The 26384-nt window shown below is 51.5% G+C and overlaps 2 protein-coding genes across 10 annotated transcripts in view; both read right to left on the reverse strand.

Moving 5' to 3' along the window:
* The window catches only part of LOC141807987 (LIM domain only protein 7-like), a 46502-nt gene extending 24675 nt beyond the window's left edge, over positions 1–21827 (reverse strand). For 2 of the 9 annotated variants that reach the window (XM_074694241.1, XM_074694238.1), the window contains exons 1-5: positions 21252–21819; positions 15779–15849; positions 13865–13934; positions 8997–9103; positions 844–874 (exon numbers count right to left, since the gene is read on the reverse strand). In XM_074694241.1, coding sequence (XP_074550342.1) covers positions 844–874; positions 8997–9103; positions 13865–13934; positions 15779–15849; positions 21252–21320 — 348 coding nt within the window. In that variant the 5' untranslated portion in view covers positions 21321–21819. Of the gene's footprint in view, positions 1–843; positions 875–8996; positions 9104–13864; positions 13935–15778; positions 15850–21251 lie in introns of all 9 variants that reach the window. The other 7 variants (XM_074694235.1, XM_074694240.1, XM_074694233.1 and 4 more) reach the window with 7 other exon arrangements.
* A 770-nt stretch (positions 21828–22597) lies between these two features.
* Positions 22598–26021, reverse strand: uchl3 (ubiquitin carboxyl-terminal esterase L3 (ubiquitin thiolesterase)). Its single transcript, XM_074694970.1, has 9 exons — positions 25887–26021; positions 25703–25714; positions 24254–24382; positions 23980–24136; positions 23794–23879; positions 23626–23673; positions 23462–23537; positions 23286–23344; positions 22598–23182 (listed from the first exon to the last, which is right to left on the reverse strand). The coding sequence occupies exons 1-9, from the start codon at positions 25926–25928 to the stop codon at positions 23093–23095; spliced, it is 699 nt and encodes a 232-aa protein (XP_074551071.1). The 5' UTR covers positions 25929–26021; the 3' UTR covers positions 22598–23092.
* Between the last annotated feature and the right edge of the window lie 363 nt (positions 26022–26384).

The following is a 26384-nucleotide window of genomic DNA, read 5'->3' on the forward strand; positions in this document are numbered from 1 at the left end:
GCAGGTGATTGTTTGGACACAAACAGGAGGTGAGATCAGCTGCTCTGCTCCTGTTTCCAGCCTGATCCAGAACGCTCTGCTGCTGTCAGGGCTTTATGAGGACCACAGGTACCTGCTGCACGGCTAACAGCTACAGGGACGTTACAGACCCCATACCCTGACCCTGATACACTGACCCTGATACACTGACACAGGGAGGCGTCAGGTCTGTGGGCAGAGGTTTCTAACCGCTGACAGCTCAGACACTCAGGGAGAGGAGGAACCAACAGGAGGAGCTGAGAGGAAACACGCTGTTTATCGTTTCAATCCAACCTTCAGCTCATTAAACGTCTCAATCAGAGCTTCACTGACTCCTCTCTGAGCTGTTTCACTGCCTCAGAGTTTCACATCATTCACACCTGTAGAGGACGACAGGAGGAGACTCCTCTGCTCAAACCCAGAGAGCTGGGATTAAATCATTTATCAGATTAACATCCAGAGTTTAACACCTCAGAGTCTCTGACAGTTTGAAACCAAACAAACATGCTCCTTCCTTTGCCTAAAGCCTACATTACCCACAATGCATCTCTGCTGCTGTGAATATTTCCTCCCTGCTCTGTCTTTGTATGCTTACACAGGTGTTTCTGTCCTCCACCTGTGATCAGACTGATGCTGTCACTCTGTGCTGCTCCCCTGATGTTTCTTCCTCCTCCTCCTCCTCCTCCTCCTCCTCCTCCTCCTCCTCCTCCTCCTCCTCCTCCTCCTCCTCCTCCTCCTCAGGAGCAGAGCCTGAGCTGAGTCTGGATCCTATCGGACCTGTTAGTGAAGCGGGCTGCGTTCACAGAAACAAACATCAACACTCACATTTTTCAGCCTCCTGTTGCTCTCCTGATCCCTGCGAAGAGACAAAGAGCAGAAACAGAGGAGTGTGTGAGAGGGAGGACGAAAACAGAGCAGAGGGGTGTGTGTGTGTGTGTGTGTGTGTGTGTGTGTGTGTGTAGGACAATAAAAGAACAGAGGGCATGCTTGTTGGGTCTGTGTGTTGGGCAGTGAAAGAGCTGGAAAGTGAGAGCACAATCCAGACGCCTGCCAGCCCCCCCCAACACACACACACACACACACACACACACACACACACACACACACACACACACACACACACACACACACACACACACACACACACACACACACACACACCCTCTCTTTCTCTCCCTCTAACAACACAAAGGCTGAGGTGTTTGTGTGTGTGTGTGTGTGTGTGTGTGTGTGTGTGTGTGTGTGTGTGTGTGTGTGTGTGTGTGTCCCCTCTCCTCAGCGTCTCTGTAACGATGAACCTCAGACTAAACGAGGACCCTAATCTGATCCTTTAATCTGTAATATCAGATTATTGAAGCTCAGCCTGACTCTGAGCCTCTGACCACCCACACACGGTTTAACGTGCTCCAGCGTCGTTTACGGTTCAGTTAAAGAAACTTCCAGCTCTGAGCGCCAGGAGCTCTTTGTTTATGTGGAGAAAGGAGTAAACTGAAGGTTTTAATCAGGTTCCTGCTGAGCCATTAACACACACACACACACACACACACACCGTACACACGCAGCACTAATTAATAAATAAATAAATAAATAGGAGAATGAATTAATGGCAAATTAAGGATAATCTGAGTCTGTAATCCCTCTCCTTTTCTCACTCTGGTCACAGTGGGCTGATAACACTCTGGATTCAGACTTTAAAGACGGCCTGTAATCTGGAAGTTGAATCTGTTTAAGTCTCTAAAAAGTTTCTGAAGCAGAGGATCAAACCGTCCTCTGACAGGAGCTGGTCTTTCTGACACCAGGAGCTGGTCTTTCCACACCAGGAGCTGGTCTTTCTGACACCAGGAGCTGGTGCCTCACTAACTCCCAGCATTAAAGCTGAGCTGTGTGTGTTCAGCTTTAATGCTGGACGCTCAGCAACGAGCCTCAGAAACAGCTTTCTGCTGTGGTTTGGAGCAGAGTCCCACAGTCTGAGATTACAGCAGCTCCAGCCAAGTCCAGCAGAGAACGAGCGTTTTTCCCAAACTTCAGCCACGGAGCTTCTCGTAATTCTCCTTCATGCTGGAGGCAGAAAGCTGAACAAGGAGAAAACACACGAGAGGCTGTGTTTCAGTCTGCAGAGCCTCAGGACGACGTCTGTGAGGATCAGCTGACAGCTCATATGATGCTAACATCACACGGGGTCCACTCAGACCCAGAGGCTGGATCAGCTGATCCAAAACCGCTCTGTGATTTCACCACACGCTGTGGACAGACAGGAAGCCCAGAGGGTCTGAGGACCTCTGAGAGGACTGCAGGTACTCAACAGAGATCAACAAAACACAGCATGACATCACACAGCATGACATCACATCACACAGCATGACATCACATCACACAGCATGACATCACATCATCACATCATCACAGCATGACATCATCACATCACACAGCATGACATCACACAGCATCACAGCATCACCCAAAACAAAAAGGAAACCAGACAACAGCAGAAAGATTTAGATGAGTCATTATTAAAAAAACTTTAATATGACTGAAGCTTACACACACACACACACACACACACACACACACACACACACACACACACACACACACACACACACACACACACACACACACACACACACACACACACACACACACACACACACACACATTGTGGCAGACACCAAGGAACCAACTGTTTTATCTGAAACTGACGCCTCACAAATAAAAACTACGTCTCAGAGGTGAAGGCTCAGGGTTTCCTCCCTGGTCCCTGTGACTTAAATAAATTCGATCCTAAAGAGGAGAAAACATGATGCAGAGATCAGAGCTGTTTGATCTGATCACAGAAACCAGCCCTGAAGGAACCTTCAGCTGCTCCCATCCCACAGGCAGACACAAAACTGCTGCACGTCAGGAGAGACCAAAACCATCACAGGTCCTCAGAGTCCGTCTCCAGAGCTGGACTACAGCTGAACACACCTCCAACAGGAGAAAACACAGAGCGTGTGTGTGTGTGTGTGTGTGTGTGTGTGTGTGTGTGTGTGTGTGTGTGTGTGTGTATGTGTGTGTGAGAGCTTCCCAAACTGACACCACAGCTCTGAGTCTCTCATGTACAAAAGAGATCAGCATGTTTGGCTTCTTCAGACCAAAACCCAGAAGACTAACAAACACAGAGTCCTGTGTGTGTGTGTGTGTGTGTCAGCAGGCACATACCTGTGAGCTGATGATCACCTGCTCTGCAGCATTCAGCAGTGTGTGTGTAACATCCTTCAGGTGTGTGTCCTGTCATTCTAATAAACGCTCTGCATTCAGACACACCCTGACTCTGCACGAGGACTCAGGTCTGCACGAGGACTCAGGTCTGCATGAGGACTCAGGTCTGCATAAGGACTCAGGTCTGCACGAGGACTCAGGTCTGCACGAGGACTCAGGTCTGCACGAGGACTCAGGTCTGCATGAGGACTCAGGTCTGCACGAGGACTCAGGTCTGCATGAAGACTCAGGTCTGCGTGAGGGCTGAGCTGAGCTGTGTCAGTGTCATTGTGTTTAATGGAGACAGGGTGCTCTGTGTGAGGGGTGAGGATGGGGGTGAGGATGGGGGTGAGGGTGGGGTGAGGATGGGGGTGAGGCTGGCAGCGTCAGCCTCGGAGCACAGATAGAGTCTGTGTGGGGCTCACAGCCGCGGCCCGGCTCAGGGTTTATGGTCTGTCGACCGTCATCTCTCCTCTGGTCTAAGGATCGGCCCTCAGTTCACACACGCCGCTCAGAAAGTGACGCAGAGCCTCGTAAAAACATGAAACCAGAACGAGCAGAGCCAGCTCCCAGAGACACACCCGGAAAACCAACACTCAGCCCGGGAGGTTCAGCACTTCAGCAGGATGGCGCTCTGAGCTCAGAGGAGCCGCGCGCAGAAACTACGTCAGAGTCTGGATCTGTCAGAGTCTGGATCTGTCAGAGTCCTTCAAACACCAGGTCTGATCCACATCCTGCAGGGACCCACAGCCTCTCCTCTCCAGAGGACCAGGTCTGGAGGTCCTGATCAGACCTGAGCTGCCTCTGCTCTTTGGGTTGGAGTGTTCAGCCTTTGTCAATAATTTGCTCGATCAGACGGGGCCAGCTCTGAGACTTTGGACTCATCTCAGCGGGGGGTGTTCAGAGCCAGACTCTGAGTCCAGGAAATGAAAAAGTCATAAAACGATGCGATTCATCAAAAGAGAGGGCGCCGTGTTAAAACGCTCTCAGCAGTTTGAACCTTTAAATGATTTCTGTGAATCAAAGAGGCGACAGGAACAGCTCAGCATGACAGGAAGACCTCAGTCCAGAAACCCGTCTCCATCAACCCTGGACCAGGTTTCTGTCAGAGACTGACCTGTAAGAGTTTCCTGTTGGAAACGGTCTGAGCTGACGGAGAGAGAAACCTGATGGAGGACACACAGAGAGCTGGATGAAGCTCCTCACAGCCTCACGAGGGCGTTTGGTTTTAACCGTTTACGACAGATTAATGACTCTGATTAAATTTATAAACCTTCAAGGCCAAAGCATGCTGGGACTGCTGCTAAACCGTGTACTAAACCCACAAATACGGACTGGACCAATGAGCTGCCAGCAAATGAAGCCAAAGCAGAAACCTGCAGTTCCCTCAGTGTCCACCAGGGGCTGGCTCAGAAACAGACTGTGAAACATGGAGAAGTGATATTTAAGGAAACATCTTTTCAGCCTTCATAGGACGGCCCTGCTGTACTGGATTAACGGGGTATGGTCTACACGCTCAAACCAACTCAGTAAGATCCTGAGACTTCCTCTGGTCCATCTAACGTCTGAAACCAGCACGTCCTCCGCTCCACGCGTCTGTTTCCAACCTTTGACTCGTCCATCCCGAGCCGCTCTGAGACACACGGATCCTTCAGGGTGGATCCAGAGGAGTCCGGACTAGTCTGCTGACATTTAGAGTCAATGAGAGGAACCGTGCTGGTCCAGACTCTGTCTTTATGTGTGGAGCTGAGGGTCTGATCCGGACTGGGCCTCATGTGTCTGAGTGTCCAAACAGAGGGTCAGGGGTCAAAGGGCACGGCTGTTCAGGGATTCATCCTCAGCTCTGAGACTCTGTGTGTGTGTGTGTGTGTGTGTGTGTGTGTGTGTGTGTGTGTGTGTGTGTGTGTGTGTGTGTGTGTGTGTGTGTGTGTGTGTGTGTCAGCCTCATACCTGCAGACAGACCAGCTCTCTGTCTCCTGTCGTTAAAGCTCAAACCTCTAACGTGAGAGTCTCAGCATTCCTCACTGAGGTGTTGCTCAGTTCCTCCGTCAGTCTCTGACTTCCTGTTTCCTGACACGTCTGACGCTCCTTTAACGAGTCATTTAACGAGTCATTTAACGAGTCATTTAACGAGTCATTTAACGAGTCAACGGGTTGTTTTCCTCTTTGAGGAGAGAGGACGAGTTGTCAAAGACTGAACCTGTTTGACCCAAACAAGCCACAGAAACTCACAAAGGATTTTCAAGCTGGATGGATAAACTCTGAGCAACAGCTGAGCCTTACAGGAACCCTGATCCAGACTCTGGATCCAGACTCTGAGAGGGACACTATCAGTGATAACGTTTCAGCGTGACACAGATCTTTGTCTTAATCCTTTTCTTTGCTCAGGATGAGTTTATGGACCGAGACCTTCACCCTGACGTCTCTGACTCAGTTATTTCTGATGTTTCTGGAGTCTCAGAGGTTTGATGGATCAGATCTGATCCTCCTGACGTCTCCCAAAGGTCTCTCTGCAGGCTGTGCTGCAGGAACCGACCCGGGTCAAAGGTCTGACCCAGGTGAGCTCAGAGGGACTCAGAGTGTGATAATGAAATGATGGTCCGTCACGCTAACGGCCACTTCCTGTCTGAGAGCAAACACACACAGGACCAGCTCCCTGAGACAGAGACCAGGACTCTGAGCCCAGCACCTGTCAGACCAGAGGCACAGACAGCTGATACACACAACTTTGTGTGTGTGTGTGTGTGTGTGTGTGTGTGTGTGTGTGTGTGTGTGTGTGTGTGTGATTTGCCTAGCCTCTGATAACACACTCTGAAATGAAACCGTGGGATTATCCTCCTGAGCTGGACCATGGATCTGCTATCTCTGTCTTTGCATGAGGTGTGGCCCGCTCTGCAGGACGACGAGCTACTTTCCCTCCTCACAACGAGGAGAGCACACACACAACCTGCTCCCTGCACGTCAGAGGGAGGTCACAGCACCTCCCTGACGGAGCAGGAGCAGGTTTAAATCCAGGATCAGCTCCCAGTCTCCTCAGGAGAAACTTTTATACACACACACACACACACACACACACACACACACACACACACACACACACCCTCTGGATTTCTGATTTCTGTGATCTGTGCAGCGTGAACATCATTCAGAAAGTCACGCCCTCCAGCAGAGCATGATGGGAAACGGTTATGTGAGTTATGTAAGAAGGGAAGTGTCTGATAAGACAAAGGGCACATGGACCATAAAAATATAATCTCTGTTTATGACGCTGAATCAGTCGCTTGGCGTCCAGGGGGGGGTGAGCCGAGGAGGGAGGGTGTGTCCTGATCCACACGTTTCTTTATTATGACTCAATGTTACAGCTCATTATACAACTCTATGAGCAGCGACTCTGTGGGCGACTCTGTGGGCATCTACTCTGTGGGCGACTCTGTGAGAGACTCTGTGGGCGACTCTGTGACAATGACTCTATGAGCACGACTCTATGAGCACGACTTTATGAGCACGACTCTTTGAGAGACTCTGTGGGCGACTCTGTGAGCAGCGACTCTGTGAGCAGCGACTCTGTGAGCAGCGACTCTGTGAGCAGCGACTCTGTGAGCAGCGACTCTGTGAGCATCGACTCCTGAAGCACAGAATCTGTGAGTGCCAAATCTGTGAGGGGCCCTGTGAGCACTGACTCATTAAGTTCCTCTGTGATCGACTCTGGAACTACCGACTCATAAAGCACCGACTCTATGAGCGACTCTGTAAGCACAGAATCTCTGAGCGCCAACTTTGTGTGCGCAACAACTCTGTGGGGAAGTCTTTGGGCACCATCTCACTAAGTGACTTTGAAAATACCCTGTGATCAACTCTGTGAGCGCTGACTCTGTGACAGCTGACTCTGTGAGCGCTGACTCTGTGACAGCTGACTCTGAGAGCAGCAACTCTGGGAGCATCGACTCTTTGAGCAGCGACTCACTAAGTGATTTTGTTAGTTTCTCTGTGACGATGACTCTGTGAGTGCTGACTCTGGGAGCAGCGACTCTATTAGGGGCCCTGTGAGCACTGACTCATTAAGTGACTCTGTAAGTTCCTCTGTGATCGACTCTGGAACTACTGACTCATAAAGCAGCGACTCTGTGAGCAGCAACTCTGTTGGAGAGTCTTTGAGCGCTGACTCACTGAGCGACTTTGTAAGTACTTCTGTGATCAACTCTGTGACAGCTGACTCTGTGACAGCTGACTCTGTGAGCGCTGACTCTGTGAGCGCTGACTCTGTGACAGCTGACTCTGTGACAGCTGACTCTGTGAGCGCTGACTCTGTGACAGCTGACTCTGTGACAGCTGACTCTGTGAGCGCTGACTCTGCGACAGCTGACTCTGTGACAGCTGACTCTGTGAGCGCTGACTCTGTGAGCAGCGACTCTGGGAGCAGCGACTCTGGGAGCAGCGACTCTGGGAGCAGCGACTCTGGGAGCTGTGACTCTGGGAGCAGCGACTCTGGGAGCAGCGACTCTGGGAGCAGCGACTCTGGGAGCAGCACTGACTCTGGGAGCAGTGCTGACTCTGGGAGCAGCGACTCTGGGAGCTGTGACTCTGGGAGCAGCGACTCTGGGAGCAGCGACTCTGGGAGCAGCGACTCTGGGAGCAGCGACTCTGGGAGCAGCGACTCTGGGAGCTGTGACTCTGGGAGCAGCGACTCTGGGAGCAGCGACTCTGGGAACAGCGACTCTGGGAGCAGCGACTCTGGGAGCAGCGACTCTGGGAGCAGCGCTGACTCTGGGAGCAGCGACTCTGGGAGGAGCGACTCTGTGTTGGCTGTGGTTTTTCTGATCCATTGTCTGCTCTCTGTGCAGTGACAGAGGCAGTCTCTGAGGATCATGGGAAAATGTTTCAGGAAGTTGTGGAAACATCAGACAGATCTTTAATTACTGCACAGACCCACACAGGGAGCAGCTCCCTCCTCCTCCCTCATTGTTCTGCCTCCTCAGTCCTCCTCAGTCCTCCTCAGTCCTCCTAAGAGGTGGTTTCAGGCCTCTATCTGGTCCCTCCATCTCTCGGTGCAGGTTTTGCTGCTGAAGCACTTTTTTTGTGCCTGCTCAGCAGAGTGGGGCCGACACAGAGCGTCTGACGGAGGATGGACTGTGGCCTGAGCTCTGCCTCACCTGGCTCACTGCTGGAGACACACCTGTGTCACCTCTGAACAGGTTGTTCCACATTCATCCCGACCTGGCACGCAGCAGACTGAGCCACACGCTGAGGAAGAGACCATAAACCCTCTGGCTCTGTCTGTGAACGTCAGCTCCTACTGGAGCGGCTGAACGCCTCCATCACAGAACCAGGGGATGGTGTGTGAGGGCGTGAGCTGCTCGGTGTAACAGGCCACAGATCAAACTCCCGCTGCGTGCGTCTCCTCTCTGTGTTTCTCTGAGACGTTGGTGTGAGCTCAGCCTGAAACAGGTGTTTACCAACAGGACCAGGAGCAGACTGGAAATAGCTCTGACCTTTTTAAACTTCAGCCTGAACGGTCGCTCACATGAGGCGGCATGTGCTCACACACACCCACACACACACACACACACACACACACACACACACACACAGACACACACACACACTGAGCAGTGACAGTTACAGCAGTGTGTGTGTGTGTGTGTGTGTAAGCAGAAAGTGAAGCTGGGGAATAAGCACACTGCTCTGTCCTGGTTTAGCAGCAGCTCTCTGTCAGGAAACCTTTAAGGATCTGGACTCACTTGACGGTGACTCTGGAGGATAAGTCCTGGAGGTCTCCGGGGTGAAAGAGCTGCGCCTCCTTCAGTCCCAGCTTCCCGCAGGCCTTGAGGAAGACGTTGAGGTTGTCCTGGAAAGAGAACAAAGCAGGGATGAGGGCGAGCACCTCCAGAGGAGCAGGCGGTGGAGAACTCGCTGGCAGGGACACGGCCGACAACTCACAGCTTCCAAAGTTCATATCAGCAGAGAGGAGCGCACAGGAGGAGGAGGGAGGAGGAGCGTGTGTGCAGCAAATAAGAAGCGTCCCCGGGCACACAGCACACACACACACACCCATAAACACACACACACATGCAGGGGGAGCGGCTGCGTGACAGCAGCTGACTGACAGCGGCAGAGCCACCTGTGGGCGGAGCCAGGGTGGAGACAAAACCAGGAAGAATGACATCAGAGCTCAGAGTCCCACCCAACCGGCCATGCCAGTGGAAAACACACACTTACACACTCTCAAACACACTCCTACACACACAATCACTCTCATACAAACACACACACACACACACACACTGCTGCATCCTTCCTCTTTCACACCCTGAAACCGTCCCCTCCCTCCCTGCCCAGCCCGTCTCTGGAGAAAACCTGAGAAATGTTCAGGTGGAGAGATCACTCTGCTCAGTTTGGTATTTAGGAAACGAGCTGTTGCTAAGAAACACTGAGACACTGAGACACTGAGACACTGAGACACTGAAACACTGAGACACTGAAACACTGAGACACTGAAACACTGAGACACTGAGACACTGAGACACTGAGACACTGAGACTCTGAAACACTGAGACACTGAGACTCTGAAACACTGAGACACTGAGACTCTGAAACACTGAAACACTGAAACACTGAGACACTGAGACACTGAGACACTGAGACACTGAAACACTGAGACACTGAGACACTGAGACACTGAAACACTGAGACACTGAGACACTGAGACACTGAAACACTGAGACACTGAGACACTAAGACACTGAGACACTGAAACACTGAGACACTGAGACACTGAGACACTGAAACACTGAGACACTGAGACACTGAGACACTGAAACACTGAAACACTGAAACACTGAAACACTGAGACTCTGAGACACTGAAACACTGAAACACTGAGACTCTGAGACACTGAAACACTGAGACACTGAGACACTGAAACACTGAGAGAACTGAAACACTGAAACACTGAGACACTGAAACACTGAGACACTGAGACACTGAGACACTGAAACACTGAAACACTGAAACACTGAGACACTGAGACAGTGAGACACTGAGACACTGAGACACTGAGACACTGAGACACTGAAACACTGAAACACTGAAACACTGAGACACTGAGACACTGAAACACTGAAACACTGAGACACTGAGACACTGAGACTCTGAAACACTGAGACACTGAGACACTGAGACACTGAGACACTGAGACACTGAAACACTGAGACACTGAGACACTGAGACACTGAAACACTGAGACACTGAAACACTGAGACACTGAGACACTGAGACACTGAAACACTGAGACACTGAAACACTGAGACACTGAGACACTGAGACACTGAGACACTGAGACACTGAGACACTGAGACTCTGAAACGTCTGTTGGTGACAGGAACAGTCAAACGTTTCTCTCCCTGAGGCGTTTGCAGAAACAGGGAACAGTTGATCTGTCTGTGGTTGCTCTTTATCTGCAGCGTTTGTGATGATTCACTCACAGAGTTTTAACAGCTCACTCAAACACACACTCAGCTCTATAAATACACACACACTCACACACACACACACACACAGACGCGGATGTCATACATGCTGAACAGATCTCTAACCACACAAACACCATTCCTTCCCGGGGTTGGTCTAATCCCACAGGCCTTGTTTGCAGTGCTGCTCTTCCCGTGGGGACGGCTCAGCGTCACATGGTTTCACCGTGGGCCGCGGTAATGACGGGTTACTGCTGCTATATTTAAGAAACGTGCTTATTAGCGAGTGGAAGCACAGGCCTGACCTCTCTGAGCAGGAGTCCTCGCTAACAGACCAGCATGTCCCATAACATCACTGATTGGCCCTTCAGGTCAGCGAGGCCCCTACAGCCTGAGGATTACAGCTGCTGTGTTTCCAGGCGCTGAGGCTCCTCCTGAGAATCAGCTGCTCGCTAACAGGATCAGGGCGTTTGACACGGGGAGCCATCGATGATTCACGCTGTGATCCCCGCTCACGGCTCACGGGGACATTTTTCTCTGACAGGACGTTTATGAAGCAGTAAATCAACATGTTCAGCTCGTTCAGTCACCAGCTACAGACCTGACGCTGACACACAGGAACTCTGAGCCAGGAGCCAAAATAACTCAGCAGCTGATACTCATGTTCCTCATTTTGTGACTCAGCAGGCTGTGCTGCAGTTCCTGGATTGGCCACTAGAGGCTGGCTCCAACAGTGAGTCACTCCCCATAGAAGTGCATGTTAAAAATATCTACGACAGTTTTCTGAGCGAGCAGCGCCTGGCCCTCCCCATCCTCCCCTACTCACTGAGTAAAGACAAAAAGTTAGGCTTTGGAAAACCAGCGCCCACGTCAATGTCACTACTCAATAGACCAATCAAAAACAAGAGGGGGCGGGGCCTCTGATATAAAACAGCTGTTTTTATACGGCGTGTTGGAGTTTCTTTGCTAAACGAACAGAAACAGAGAGACACAGAGAGACTGAAACAGGCTGAACGATCCCTGCTGAGGGTCAGAGCTGGACTACATCCAGGCCTCAGTCTGTCCCTCCTGGATCAGACCTTCACCCTGACCCGGACCCTGACGTCAGACCCCCGCGGTCAGCCTCACAGCGGGCAGAGATAATGAAGCTGGAGGAATGTTCCTCTGACGTGTGCCTGCTCATAATCCCACTAAATATGCTGAACCCGTCATGCAGCCTCTAATCCTCTCATCCAGACCAGAGCCCCTGGTTCAGGAGCTTCACACAGACAGACTGGACTCTGGGTGAGTCTGGTTTGGTCTCCTGTGGTCCTGATGTGGTCTCTGTTCTGTGCCGTAGACCGGCTCGCTGTGGCTCCCCTCAGCTGACCCCAGGCTGTGTTTCCTGAGTGTGAGGTCTGCTCCCAGGGTCTGATCCAGTCCCAGGACCAGCCCCAAACACAGAAACACAACATGTGACACGTGGGGGAGCAGAGACACCCTGAGGCCTCCTAATCGCTCTGTTTATCTCCCCCCAGCTCCTCCCAGCTCCTCCCTGCTCCTCCCTGCTCCCCCCAGCTCCTCCCTGCTCCTCCCTGCTCCTGCTGAGGGTTGGTGTGTGCTGCATCCAGCTCCGTGTCATTACAGCGTGTTTACGGTGGGTAGAGGCCAGAAGACTCACCCCTGACCCGGTCCCTCTGGACCCAGCCCACTGGGTTCATGTAACTGCTCCTTAACACAAACCATCACGGTCCTGCCAAGCCCCTGTAAGAACAGAACCGGGCCCGGAGCGGGGCACCGTGACCCAAACCCGCAGCAGTCTGCTGACACGGGAACAACACGTGAAGCCAGAGAACGGTCCGGGTCTGGAGCCAGTGTTGCTAAATATTCCACAGAAACCAGAGAGGTTTCCGTTGGCTGGCTCTCCCTCCGCCCGAGCCCGTCACGGCTCCGAGCCGAGCCTGGAACCGTTTAAGAGCTCCAGTTTTTCACACAGTAAAACCAAAACAGCCGCTCGCAGCGTAACGATGGAAACACTCGCTCTGAGTCAGCGTGAGGAGTTTATCGACTTTAACGATCCAAGAACATTTAGATCCCTGCGGGGACCGCCAGGTAGAGAACAGGAGACCAGGAGATCTGCACGTCCTACGGCAGGTCCAGGAGGAGGTCCAGGAGGAGCTCTGAGGAGGAGCTCTGAGGAGCAGGAGCAGGGATTACCATCACTACTCAACTTGTGATGTCACAGATTGGCAGGTCTTAAAGAGAAAACCTCCAGAAACATGAGCAAACACACACACACACACACACACACACACTTCCAGGTGTGTTTATGATCAGCTGGTTCAGGTTGGAGTCAAACCTCAGGGAGACCTCAGCGCTGCTCCTGGAGGAGGGAGGAGGTGCTCAGACCCAGTGGTCCAATCAGACTGAGCGTATCTGCTTTATGTCATCACACAGGTCGCTGGGACCGAGTCCACGGCCCTGAAGCCGCTCTGCTGGTCTCTAACCCGGCTCCTCACCCAGCTGCCCAACACCCCCCCTCAGCCCACAGACCTGGACCTGGTCCAGGGTCAGGGTTCTCTCTAATTCCCCCACAGCTGGACTCAATTACTCCCACTCCAGCAGGCTCTGAGGGGTGGTTTCAGGTCTGGGTCCAGCCCTGTACTTCAGGAGACTCTGTGTGCAGACACTCCTCAAACATTCACAGAGATCTGAGGAGGTGCACGAGGAGCTGATGACAGAGGGAGGACCCAATGACCGGTTCCTCTGCAGACGGAGCGCTGCGGCGTCCTGACACACACACACACACACACACACACACACACACACACACACACACACACACACACACACACACACTCCTCCTAAAACGTTTGTCTCAAACGTCTGATTAAACGCAGCCTGAGCGCAGACATCGCACTCAGAGCGCACTCAGACGTGTCCGTTGACCTTTCAGCAGCGCTGCCATCACGCCGCTCGTCTGCCTGGATGGAGACGAGGAGCGACAGGTCGCCGAGGCAGACACCTCGCTCCCATCAGCGGCGTGGAGCTGTCAGCAGTCAGCTCCACGCCGCTGCTCGATCTGAACAACACAGAGGAAACAACAAAGAGAGGAGGAGACAGAGACCCACGATCCAGGTACAGAAACCAGGAGGACTTACCAGACCAGCGATGGGCGTGGGCAGACGGTTGATCTTCCTGATGACGCCAGGTTTGATCCTGTTGATCAGACTGAGGACAGAAAACACAGAGAGGGAGCGTCAGGAGGAGACCAGGTCACAGAGTCCTCAAACACGGGTCCTCAAACACACGTCAAGGGTCAAGATTCAGGACATAAACTCAAAACATCGCAAAGGAAAAAAATCCTGAAGCTCCTCTGATCAGACCAACAGCAGGGGCTCTGTAGAGGTCAAAGGTCAGATCAGTCATCACAAGTCAAGGTGAGATAGTTAATAAACAAGTGAGCAACAAACACAACACACTGTACAAATCCTCACATAACAGGAAGTGAGGAAACAGATCTGAGCGTGTCGCCGCAGCTGGAAGGAGCTGAAACCAGAGAGGACGATCAGGATGTGGACTGATCGGTCTGCAGGGCCCAGACCACCTTAAAACACACTACACCTCACAACACACACTACACCTCAGCTGGCTGCTCTAACGTCTCAGACTCTGTGGATGTTTTTCCTGAAGCACCAACGTGTGCAGATCAAGCAGAGCGAGCAGAGCGAGCAGATCGAGCAGATCGAGCAGGGTCTCAGCTCTGATTGGTCGTTGGGCGTCAGAGTAAAATCTGTACAGATTAAAGTACAAATACGTCACAGAGCCATAAAAGAGCTGATCTTCAGCCTGCAGGATCAGATGATACGCTGAGTGTTTGTTTATCTTCTGCTCTCACCACACACTGGAGCTGTGTGAGTGTGTGAGTGTGTGAGTGTGTGAGTGTGTGAGTGTGTGAGTGTGTGAGTGTGTGAGTGTGTGAGTGTGTGAGTGTGTGTTAAGATAATAGTAGTTAGGCAGGAATGCAGAAGGTATTTGTGTGTGAGTTAGTCATTAAGTGCTGAGACAATAGCGAGCTGTGCTGCCTCCAACAGATAACACTGAGCCAGAGGAGAGAGGATATGATCCTGATCAGGACCCGGACTAAACAAACCTCCGCTCAGATAACTGCCACACAATCAGGAGCAGGAGGCTTCCTCCTCAGTGAAAGCATCTTCCTCTTCCTCACTCTGACAAAACACAGACAGAGAGCAAACGGCAAACGGCAAACGGCAAACGGCGGCAAACGGCGAACGGCGGCGTCAGGCCCGCATCAGCAGAACCTTCACTCCAAGCAGCAGAGGACCGGACGACTCTGAAGGAGCTGTTTGTAATTACAGCTTCCTGCTGATTCCTGCAAATCACATCAGTGTGTGTGTGTGTGTGTGTCCACAGAGCATCCACACACACACACACACAGACGTGATGCTAAGCTCACACACACATCCTGGGTCTGACAGAAACCACAGCTGCTGAATGAAAGCAGATAAATTTACTCTTCAGAACTTTGAAGCAGTCCAGTCTGCTCCTCCTCCTCCTCCTCCTCCTCCTCCTCCTCCTCCTCCTCCTCCTCCTCCTCCTCCTCCTCCTCAGAGAGGAGCTCCTCATTCACAAGCTCAGCTCCAATCAGAGCCAGGGCGGCTCCACGCCGTCCACAGAGCCCTAACATCTGTCACACACTCAGTAAACAGCTCCTCCTGAAATAGCTCACACACACACACACACACACACACACACACACACACACACACACACACACACACACACACACACACACACACACACACACACACACACACACACACACACACACACACGCCGCAGAGGGCAGATCTGACGCTGTAAACTCTAAAATGACAGATAACAGCCTCCATTGTGTGGGGAACACTGGCTCACTTTATGTGGCCACAAACAAACAGAGACCCAGCAGGGGGTCCGCCTGGGAACTGTCAGGGACTCTTACTGGGACCTGGAGCCCAGATCCACAGGACCCGCCTGAAAGAGAAAGGGCTGCTGGGAAAAAGACTCGTACTTACTCACACAACAGCACGCCGTTCTCCAGCGCCGAGCGGAAGTCGTTGCTCCCAAACTTCTTCTTGGTCACAGCCTGGAGAGAGGAAACAGACACAGTGAGAGCGGCTGGACGAGGAGGAGGAGGAGGAGGAGGAGCAGGAGGAAGAGGAGGAGGAGGAGCAGGAGAAGGAGGAGCAGGAGGAGGAGCAGGAGGAAGAGGAGGAGGAGGAGCAGGAGGAGGAGGAAGAGGAGGAGCAGGAGGAAGAGGAGGAGGAGGAGCAGGAGAAGGAGGAGCAGGAGGAGGAGCAGGAGGAAGAGGAGGAGGAGGAGCAGGAGGAGGAGGAAGAGGAGGAGGGCTGCTGTTTGTGTGCTGGGTGGGGAGGCTGCAGAAGAAAGGTAGGATGTGGAGAACAGTAGCAGAGGAAGTCAGAGGTATTTCCTCCTCCGCTCATACGCTGACTGCAGGACACAGTCCAGTCCTTCAGGTGGTCCCCAGGAGTCCTCCAGACCCTCAGACTTTCTCTCCAGAGCTGAGCGTGTCGGGGAACATGGACCCTGTTAGACCCTGTTAGACCCTGTTAGACCCTGTTAGACCTGAGCCTCACAGGCGGCTCCTGGAGACAAGGAGCAACACAGAGAGTGTGAGGGCTTCATGCCTTTCCCATGATCTCAAAGCAGCTCTGCAGCCACACACACACACACACACACACACACACACACACACACACGCACACACAGATATAAGCTCGTCTGTCAGGAATTTCACATTTATTCAGCGACCGCTCCTTCAGCTTCCTGCTCTGTTTGTTTTCACCACCAGCTCCTCCACCAATCAGGAGCTGGCTGCTTTACACACACACACACACACACACACACACACACACACACACACACACACACACACACACACACACACACACACACACACACACACACACACACACACACACACACACACACACACACAGAGCTCAGGGTTTACAGTTAAAGCAAGTCAGCAGAGTTTCTCTCCTCTTTCTGATCGATTCACTCTGAGAAGCAGCGTGGGCTGTAGCTCAGTACAGAGTTTGTATTTTTAATTAATTAATTAATTGATTAATTAATTAATTAATTTATTAATAAATTAATTGATCTTAAAATGTTTCTGGAAGTTGTTCTTCATCAGTTTCTGTCTGCTTTCCTGACACTAACAGCTGATGTGTTTACTGAGGATGATACTTCACTGTTAGCGCAGAATGCTACATGCTACATGCTACATGCTAAGCTACAGTTTCAGAGTGATCACACAGCGTCTCTGTCCTCAGCTCCTGTTTGATCTGTGGTCTGCAGAGAGAAGGGTTTAACCTACACACACACACACTGAGCGAGCATGTGCTGAGTGTGTGTGTGTGCGTGTGTGTGTGTGTGTGTGTGTGTGTGTGTGTGTGTGTGTGTGTGTGTGTGTGTGTGTGTGTGTGTGTGTGTGTGTGTGTGTGTGTGTGTGTACAGTAAGCTGAGACCTGATGAGCACACTGAACGGGTCTAACAGGTCTCCACACTAAACTGATCAGAGGATTCAGAGCTTTGGGCTTTTTGTTTCAGAGGAAACCTTCATCACTCTGCTCTGACTGACACCACTGCTCACAGGAGACCAACCAGAACCAGAACCAGAACCAGGACCTGAACCATCAGGCGGGCTGACAGACACAGAGAGGACACCATTATTACTTTTAAACAGAGACAGAGCTCAGGACACACCCAGAGAAACCTGAGCCGACTGTGTCCTCAAATAACATCACACACACACCCACACACACACACACACACACACACACACACACACACACACACACTCCTCACACAACAAATCAACGTCCCAACCAATCAGAGAGAGGATCAAAGTGTTCATCAAATGTGATCAGACTGTTTTTTTTTTTTCTTCATGGACAAAAATTAAATCTTTCATTGATAAAAACTAGACGTCAACACACACACACACACACACACACACACACACACACACACACACACACACACACACACACACACAGCTGACAGACCGTACAGAGTGTGTGATCAGTCGATGCTGCAGCAGTTGGCAAATGAAATCCTGACCCCTGCTGTTCTGAGTTAGCGTGTATCTGTAAACAGCATGCTTACACACACACACACACACACACACACACACATACACACACACACACACACACACACACACACACACACACACACACACACACACACACACACTCCTCAGGTGTGTTTTCTGTTTCGCTCTGACAGGTGAGCTCACCCTGACGAGCTGAACAGACTCATTAAGATAAAAAATACTTTCTCCTCTTCATGGTCATCATTAGAGGTCTCAGCTCCCCTCAGATCCTGGCACCTGTGACCCCCTTCCCTTCTCCCCTCCCCTTCTCCTCCTCCTCCTCCTCCTCCTCCTCCTCCTCCTCCTCCTCCCCTCCTCCTCCTCCTCCTCCTCCTCCTCCTCCTCCTCCTCCTCCTCCCCTCCTCCTCCTTCTCCCCTCCCCTTCTCCTCCTCCTCCTCCTCCTCCTCCTCCTCCTCCTCCTCCTCCTCCTCCTCCTCCTCCCCTGGTGAACCTGCCATGTGGGATAAAAAGTTTAATCTGCAGCGGCAGAGAGACGGAGGGAGGGCAGAGATTTTCTCAAACAGCTCTCCTTCCTGTTGGAGCCGCGCTCCCTCAAGAATGTGCTGCTGAGCGTGTGGAGCGGTCACATGACGGCGTCTCTACGGCGTCTCTACGGCGAGGACGGAGCGTTTATGATGGGATATTAATCCTCTCACTCTCAGCTCCTGATTCTGCTCTGTGTGAATGACTCTCCATGAAGAGAGGGTTTCTGGGTAAACTGCAGCTTTAAGGGTTCATACATGTGTTTATTAACATGTGTTCATTAACATGTGTTCATTAACATGTGTTCATTAACATGTGTTGATAGACATGTGTTGATAGACATGTGTTCATAGACATGTGTTCATAGACATGTGTTGATACATCAATGATCAGTGCAGCGTGGCGTGCAGACCACAGTGATTGTTGATTCATGCAGAGCACTGACACCCCCCAAATTGTTCCCATCATGCTTTGTTCCTCCAGCTCAGGACGGGGTCATCAGAGGTCAGTGGGACATAATTCAGATGTTTCCAGAAACATTCAGGGCTGTGACGGAGAGACTGGACCCGGGCTGAGGCTGGACCCGGGCTGAGGCTGGACCCTGGCTGAGGCTGGACCCTGGCTGAGGCTGGACCCTGGCTGAGGCTGGACCCGGGCTGAGGCTGGACCCAGGCTGAGGCTGGACCCGGGCTGAGGCTGGACCCGGGCTGAGGCTCAGAGCTTCTCTCTGACACGTCTGTGCGTGAGCAGCTTCCTGAGTCTCTGCTCATCTGAACGCATCGACCTACTTTCTAATCACTGTGACGCGGGGCAGACAGAGACCCAGAGCCTCAGAGACCCAGAGAGGGGACTAATGATGGGTCCAGTCAGTCAGAGCCGGGTCTGGAAAACAAGGCGGGACCACAGCAGGTCACAGAGAGCGATTCATGAGGAACCAGGCCAACAAACAGCTCGGGAGCGTTTTAAAGACTCAGCTCATTAAACAGGAACACAAACATGTCCTCCAACACCAGACTAAGACCAGACCAACACCAGACCAAGACCAGACCCCTCTTTGTTCCCAGGATCCAAGACCCCAGAGACAGGTTTGATCCGGACCAGCTCTGAAATCCACCTGAAAACAGCGATCAGCTGATGTGAAGATGTAAACACCTGTTCATGCTCCTGTGACCCAAACAGCAGCCTCTGAGGAGTCCTGAAACTGGTCCAGAGTTTCATGGATCTGATCCAGAGTCTAACACCTCCAGAGGAATGTGCTCCCTCTGACTGGAGGCTGAGCTCTGACTCTTTGAAGCAGCGAACAGAAACTGTGGGTCAGAATCAAAGAGCTGAAATCTGATAGAGATTACAGATTAAACCCTTTGTTGCTTCATGACCTCAGAGCAGATCAATGCTGCAGTGAAACTTTACCTAAAACCTGTTTGAAGCTCTCTGGGACACATTCCTCTGAGCAGGCTCTGAACTGGTCCTGGTCCAGGGAGCCTGGCGTGGCGCTGCTGGCACAGGTAGCCTGTGGTTTCTCCTCATAATTACCCACATTATGTCTGACACCATTAGAGGAAGCAGGAACGCCCAGAGACGGGCTGCAGGGCTCAGAGAGCGGCCTGAATGCTCCCAGCGGGCTGTGTTTGTGTTTCCAGGCGCTCGTATGCGTGACCTCTGACCTCTGGGCCGCAGAAACACAGACACTTGTTCCTGACAGTCACACTCACAGCCCTCTGTTCGTTAACAAGGAGCTCATTATTCAGCGGCCTGTGGGTGCAGGACGCGGCGCCCTGTGTCCACCGCTGCCAGCTCCCAGCCACCGTGCTCCCCGCCATGGCAGCTCACGCAGGAATGCGTCCATGTGACGGGCTGCAGACCATTTCGCTTTTACAGCTCCTCCAACCTCAGCGAGCACACATGAGTGTTCAGTGCGTCAGGAAGCAGCTCGTTAACCCCAGGAGCAGAGTCCAATCAGCACAGAGAGCTCTGTTTGAAGGGTGCTGGCCCCGCCCCCCACGCCAGACCTCCTCACCCCCCACCCCCCCACCCAACAGGTCATAAACTAATCCATCAGCCCCATACCTTTACCTCCAGCCTCCTCTCCCCCTTAATCCCCCTCTGCAGCCCACGAGGTGCAGCCCACAAAGGGCCAGTGTGTGAGTGCAGACACACTGATGTCACGTCACAGGCATCCAGAGCCCGGCTTCACAGAACCAGAACAACACACGGCCCAGAACCTGGCCTCACAGAACCAGAACAACACACGGCCCAGAGCCCGGCCTCACAGAACCAGAACAACACACAGCTCAGAGCCCCCCTGCTGGGGACGGGTCCACATTTCACTGCTGGGAGAGGAAGAGTGTGTGTGTGTGTGTGTGTGTGTGTGTGTGTGTGTGTGTGTGTGTGTATCTGGATGGAAACTTTACATAATCTGACATTAAGGAAACACGGAGGGAGTGTAGAGTTTTCTGAGGCTGGCAGCGAGTTTTACCCTCAGAGATCATAAAAGTTCAACTTTTTCATCAAGTTTACAGAAATCTGCTCCTCCAGGTTTTCCTCTGACATCTGACAACTCAGCTCAACATCCAAACATTTGATACTAGAGCTACAACAGAGCAGATCAGCTGCTCACTGATCTGAACTCCATGTTTTCAGACAGTAACAAACTTTAACTCAGCTGATTGTCTGAAGCTTCAGAGCAGGTCCGACCCAAAGAGACAGAAAGTATGAGAGAGACAGTCAGACTGATCTGAGCCTGATCTGAGCCTGAGGATCACAGAAACAAACACTTCCTGGTCTCTAAATCAAAACTTTTCAATCTTTCTGTGAAGTCTCGGTCCAGTCTGGACCCGGACCCCTGAGCAGCTGAAACCAGAGAGAGCAGGAGAGTGTGACTCACCTCGATCCACCTCTGCGCCTCACTGAAGGCGTCCTCACAGCTGACAGCTGACTGCTCACGCCACTCCATCACACTGAGCCACGGCCCGGTCCAGCTCCGGATTCAGTCCAAAGTCCTCCCCGCGGAGTCTGAGCATGTGAGAGGAAGAGGTCCAGAGATGCTAATGTGGGAAAGTTGAAGCAGCAGAGACTGAAAAACCCGTCAGACCGACAGCAGGACTCTGGTCCGCTCCTCCCTCTGAGTCCAGATTCCGTCTATTGTTCCGGGCTCATCACTGAAGGTGTAACAGCCACACTCCCTCCGCATCACCTGCTTACCTGAGACACACTGACACACCTGTGCTGCGGTCTGCGGCTCTGTGGAGACGGTGCCAGCTTCCTGCTCCACCTCAGTCCACCTCAGTCCACCTGAGCTCCCTCTAACTCTGAGACCTCATGAGAGGGGCTGAGCCGAGCCCTGAGGTCTGAGGACCACCCACAGACCACCCACAGGGATCCGATCGGTTTCCAGGTGAACGCTCCAGCTCCGGGTCCTGAGCTCGGACTACCTGACGGACCGGTCTGGTCTTGGGTCTGACCCGCTACTCGGACAGGGACGGGACTCTGGTTCTCCTGAAGTGGGTCACCTCCTCCTGGGGAAAAAACATCCACAACAAGACCAGCAACAAGTTTCTACTGAGACTTCAAGGAGCTGATGACTAACAGTTCTCCTACAGTGCCACCCAGCGGGGGTGAGGAGGTACTGCAGGACATTTAACCTGCTAATTAGAGCAGGTTTAATTATGGAGCACGTTTCATCAAGACAATTTAAAGAGTTTCAGACTGAAAAGAGTGAAAACCTCACTGAGAGGAAACACAAAAACAGATCAAAGAAAATATTTCAGCGTTTCACTGAAACCAGGAAAAGGTCAAAGGTCAAAAACAGAAGGTTAAAATATAACAAACAGGTGATACAACACAAGAATTAACATCAGGAAGCAGAGTTGTGTGATAAAATAAATATTAAGATTATATGTTGTGATGTTCTGTGGATTTAGCGCCCCCTGGAGATGGAGCAGTGGATCACTGAAAGGCATCAGTAGTAACTATAACTAGATTAACCAGATTAACCAACATGGCATGAGTTTTACATCAGATATAAACAAAGACGAGAGACTGAAGAGTTTCACACCCAACAGAGACAGAAGATTTCATTTTACGCTGGAGGACAGGTACCAAAAAAAAAAAAGGTAAAATGGTTAAAGTTAGATTGACAACAGATTTTTGCATTAAACCGAACAGTTTATAATCCTGAGTTTAGTCTGGACAGGTGATGAGGTGTGTGTCACAAAGAGGATCCACAGAAGAGATTTTTAGTAAATTTTATTTGTCAGAATTTGATTCTCATTACAAAACGTAGGCACCTTCCACCCAGATGTTCAGTCTCCATGTTTCAGAGATCCTCTCCAGCAGGAGGCGTCGACCCTCCATGAGTGTTTTAAACCTCGTTACTGCATCAAACAGCATGGAGCCCGTCTCGTCCTCTCACCACGCGCTCAGACGTGGTCCCTCGGTGAAATGTGTTTGAACTGAAGCCGTGTAAACAAACTTAGTGCATCTCAGCGCCACCAGCTGGAAGATTTTGATCTAAACACGATTCTTTTTTAAGCCACGAAGCGAAATCTGATTCCCTCCAACCAGAACAAGCACAGAACAAACACAGCATGGCTCCTCAATGACCCCTGACATTTAATGTTTCCTCTAATCACGTGCTAAAGCAGGGAGAAAGAAAAAGACGTTTCCAATTAAGTCAGCACTTGAGAATATTTGGCAGTCATGCTTCCTCCGATCGTCTCTGGGTCGTCAGTACGAATCTTTGGAGAGGGCAATGATGGTGAAACGGACCTCCTGAGGGTCCCGAGCCATGAAGTCCTTACAGACCCTGACGGCATCCTGCGGGACGAGCCGACACATCATGAGAAGTCTGCACCACAGCTCAGCTTTCCACACACACAGAGGAAATCAGAGATCTGAGTCCTCCTCAGAGACCACCTACCTCCAGGAGGGTGTCCTCAGACGTCTTCCCGTGGACGATCGGGAAGGGTTTACGGCCGTCTGGATGAAACCAAAGACATGGAAACACCATCAAACTGACGCTAACACACACACACACACACACACACACACACACACACACACACTCACACAGTAAGCAGAGTAAACATTACTCACCCAGCTCATATAAATGTCCTCCAACATTCACAAAAGCTATAAAATGCAGATTCACTTTCTCGTCTAAACTTGGAGCCTGAAGACAGACGAGAGAGAAACACTTTCAGCACCAAATGCCTCATCATCATCATCATCATCTTCATCATCTGAATGTCAGTACAAACCTCAGTCTGTCCTTCCTGTGCACTGGACTCATGTGTGACACGTATACTCTGAGACAGAGAGAAGGAGACGGAGAAAACTGACGGTCAAATGTTTCTGCTAACGAGGACGAAATGAGAGATAACAGGAAACCACTCATCCTCCATCGTCATCCCCCATCACCTTCGTACCTCGTCTTTTTCTAGAAACACAGCTCGCTCCTCTGGAGTCATCTTCACGGTTTGCTGGATGAACTTCTTCAGCGGAGCGTCGGCCTCTGCAGAGAGCAGACATCAGAGCATCAGATCTACAAACACGGTCTGCAGAGGGTCAGGGGGGAACACGGAGCGACCATCAGCTCAGCCTTCACTACTCACCAAAGTCCAGGTGGTTCTGGTTGTTTGCCACAGCATGGATCAACCCTATCGTCCCACAGGCGTTCCCGATGGTTTGCTTGATGAAGTAGACATCAGGGGAAACCTGCTGTGGATCGCTCTTCAGCTTCTCCTCCTCCTCCTGCTTGAAGGCCTCGTACTGGACAGAGGAAGAGGAGAAATCAGCGTCAGCATGAAGGTGAGTGTGTTCATAGGTAGACACCTGTGCTACAACAACAGGTAACAGAGACAGAGGTGTGTGAAAACAGACGAGCACCTTCTCAGTGACAGGGAAGAGAAGCAGCACCGCACACACAGGTCTGGGTACCATGCTGAGCAGCTCCGGGTCCAGTCCGTACACATCTCCAAACTGCCAGGTTGGTTTCATCCCCAGGCAGTTCACAAACTGCACAGAGCTCAGAGTGAACATCAGGAAACCAGAGAGATGACGCAGGCTGAACACACTGACAGGCTGAACACACTGACAGGCTGAACACACTGACACAGGCTGAACACACTGACAGGCTGAACACACTGACAGGCTGAACACACTGACAGGCTGAACACACTGACACAGGCTGAACACACTGACACAGGCTGGCTGAACACACTGACAGGCTGAACACACTGACAGGCTATACACACTGACACAGGCTGAACACACTGACACAGGCTGAACACACTGACAGGATGAACACACTGACAGGCTGAACACACTGACACAGGCTGAACACACTGACAGGCTGAACACACTGACACAGGCTGAACACACTGACACAGGCTGAACACACTGACACAGGCTGAACACACTGACACAGGCTGAACACACTGACAGGCTAAACACACTGACACAGACTGAACACACTGACACAGGCCGAACACACTGACAGGCTGAACACACTGACACAGGCCGAACACACTGACACAGGCTGAACACACTGACACAGACTGAACACACTGACACAGGCCGAACACACTGACAGGCTGAACACACTGACACAGGCTGAACACACTGACACAGACTGAACACACAGACACAGGCTGAACACACTGACACAGGCTAAACACACTGACACAGGCTGATCACACTGACAGGCTGAACACACTGACAGACTGAACACACAGACACAGGCTGAACACACTGACACAGGCTGATCACACTGACACAGACTGAACACACTGACACAGGCTGAACACACTGACACAGGCTAAACACACTGACACAGGCTGAACACACTGACACAGGCCGAACACACTGACAGGCTGAACACACTGACACAGGATGAACACACTGACACAGGCTTAACACACTGACAGGCTGAACACACTGACACAGGGTGAACACACAGACAGGCTGAACACACTGACACAGGCTGAACACACTGACACAGGCTGAACACACTGACACAGGCTGAACACACTGACTACAGGCTGAACACACTCAGACTTTGCTAAGCTAACTCTGACAGTCTGAGCTCTTCATCCAGACTCTGTCCCTCAGGTCAGGGACTTAATGATCTGGGTCTGGACTCCTTCATCAGGACCCTGTGAACTTCCTGTTTCCTCTCTCCCTGAGCTGCCTCTCTGGGTCACCCCCTGTCATAAACCTGTACCTGAATGCTAACCCCACCCTGGCTGGAGCCTGGTGGAGGCCCTGAACCAGAGCTAGCCTCTGTGCCGCCTGATACCTGAACCGGGTCGGTGGGTCCACAGGACGGGTTCTTACCTTGGTCATGACCTGAAAGGAAAGAGACAGACAGATTGGTGGAGGTTATTTCAGGTGGAGGAGAGGATCCTCAGCGGATCAGCTTTTGTTCTGTTAGCAACAGTTAGCTCCTCTTCACAGGCCTCTGAATGAATGAATGGACCGGGTCGAACCGGACCGGCTGTAAGAACCTCCTCTAACAAACCTCAGGGTTTGACTCCAGGGGCAGCCAGCGGGGACAGTCCATGATGAAGACGGGTCAGTGGATATTTTCCACAGAGGATTGAAACACGGACACAGTGGGCCCTGAAACTGACAGATAGAGGACCATGACACTATACTTCACCCTGTAGGGGGGGTTATGTTTAATAAACCATCACATAGGCCAGAGTTTCAGAATATAACAACCAGAAAATAAGAAAAACAAAATAAATACTACATTTTATCTCATTTTAAGTCCCTCACAGAGGTTTTATGATTCTTTATTGGTGAAATGAAACATTCCTTTGACGATCCACCCCCATCCTTAGCGCCACAGTGGACCGGTCCACATTCACCAGCGTTTGTCGCCCCTACGTGAGCTTGCCAGACGGGGGCGCTTTATTTTCTTTTCATCTGTTCCAGTTTTGCCTTTACATGTTAATCAAATGAATATTGTAAATGTTTTAAAGAAATATTTGAATATAAATCAGAAATAGTTTAA

This window comes from Halichoeres trimaculatus, unplaced genomic scaffold (assembly GCF_033239565.1).
Source record: "Halichoeres trimaculatus isolate MK-OKI-2021-1 unplaced genomic scaffold, fHalTri1.1 fHalTri1_scaffold_19, whole genome shotgun sequence".
Classification (NCBI taxonomy): domain Eukaryota; kingdom Metazoa; phylum Chordata; class Actinopteri; order Labriformes; family Labridae; genus Halichoeres; species Halichoeres trimaculatus.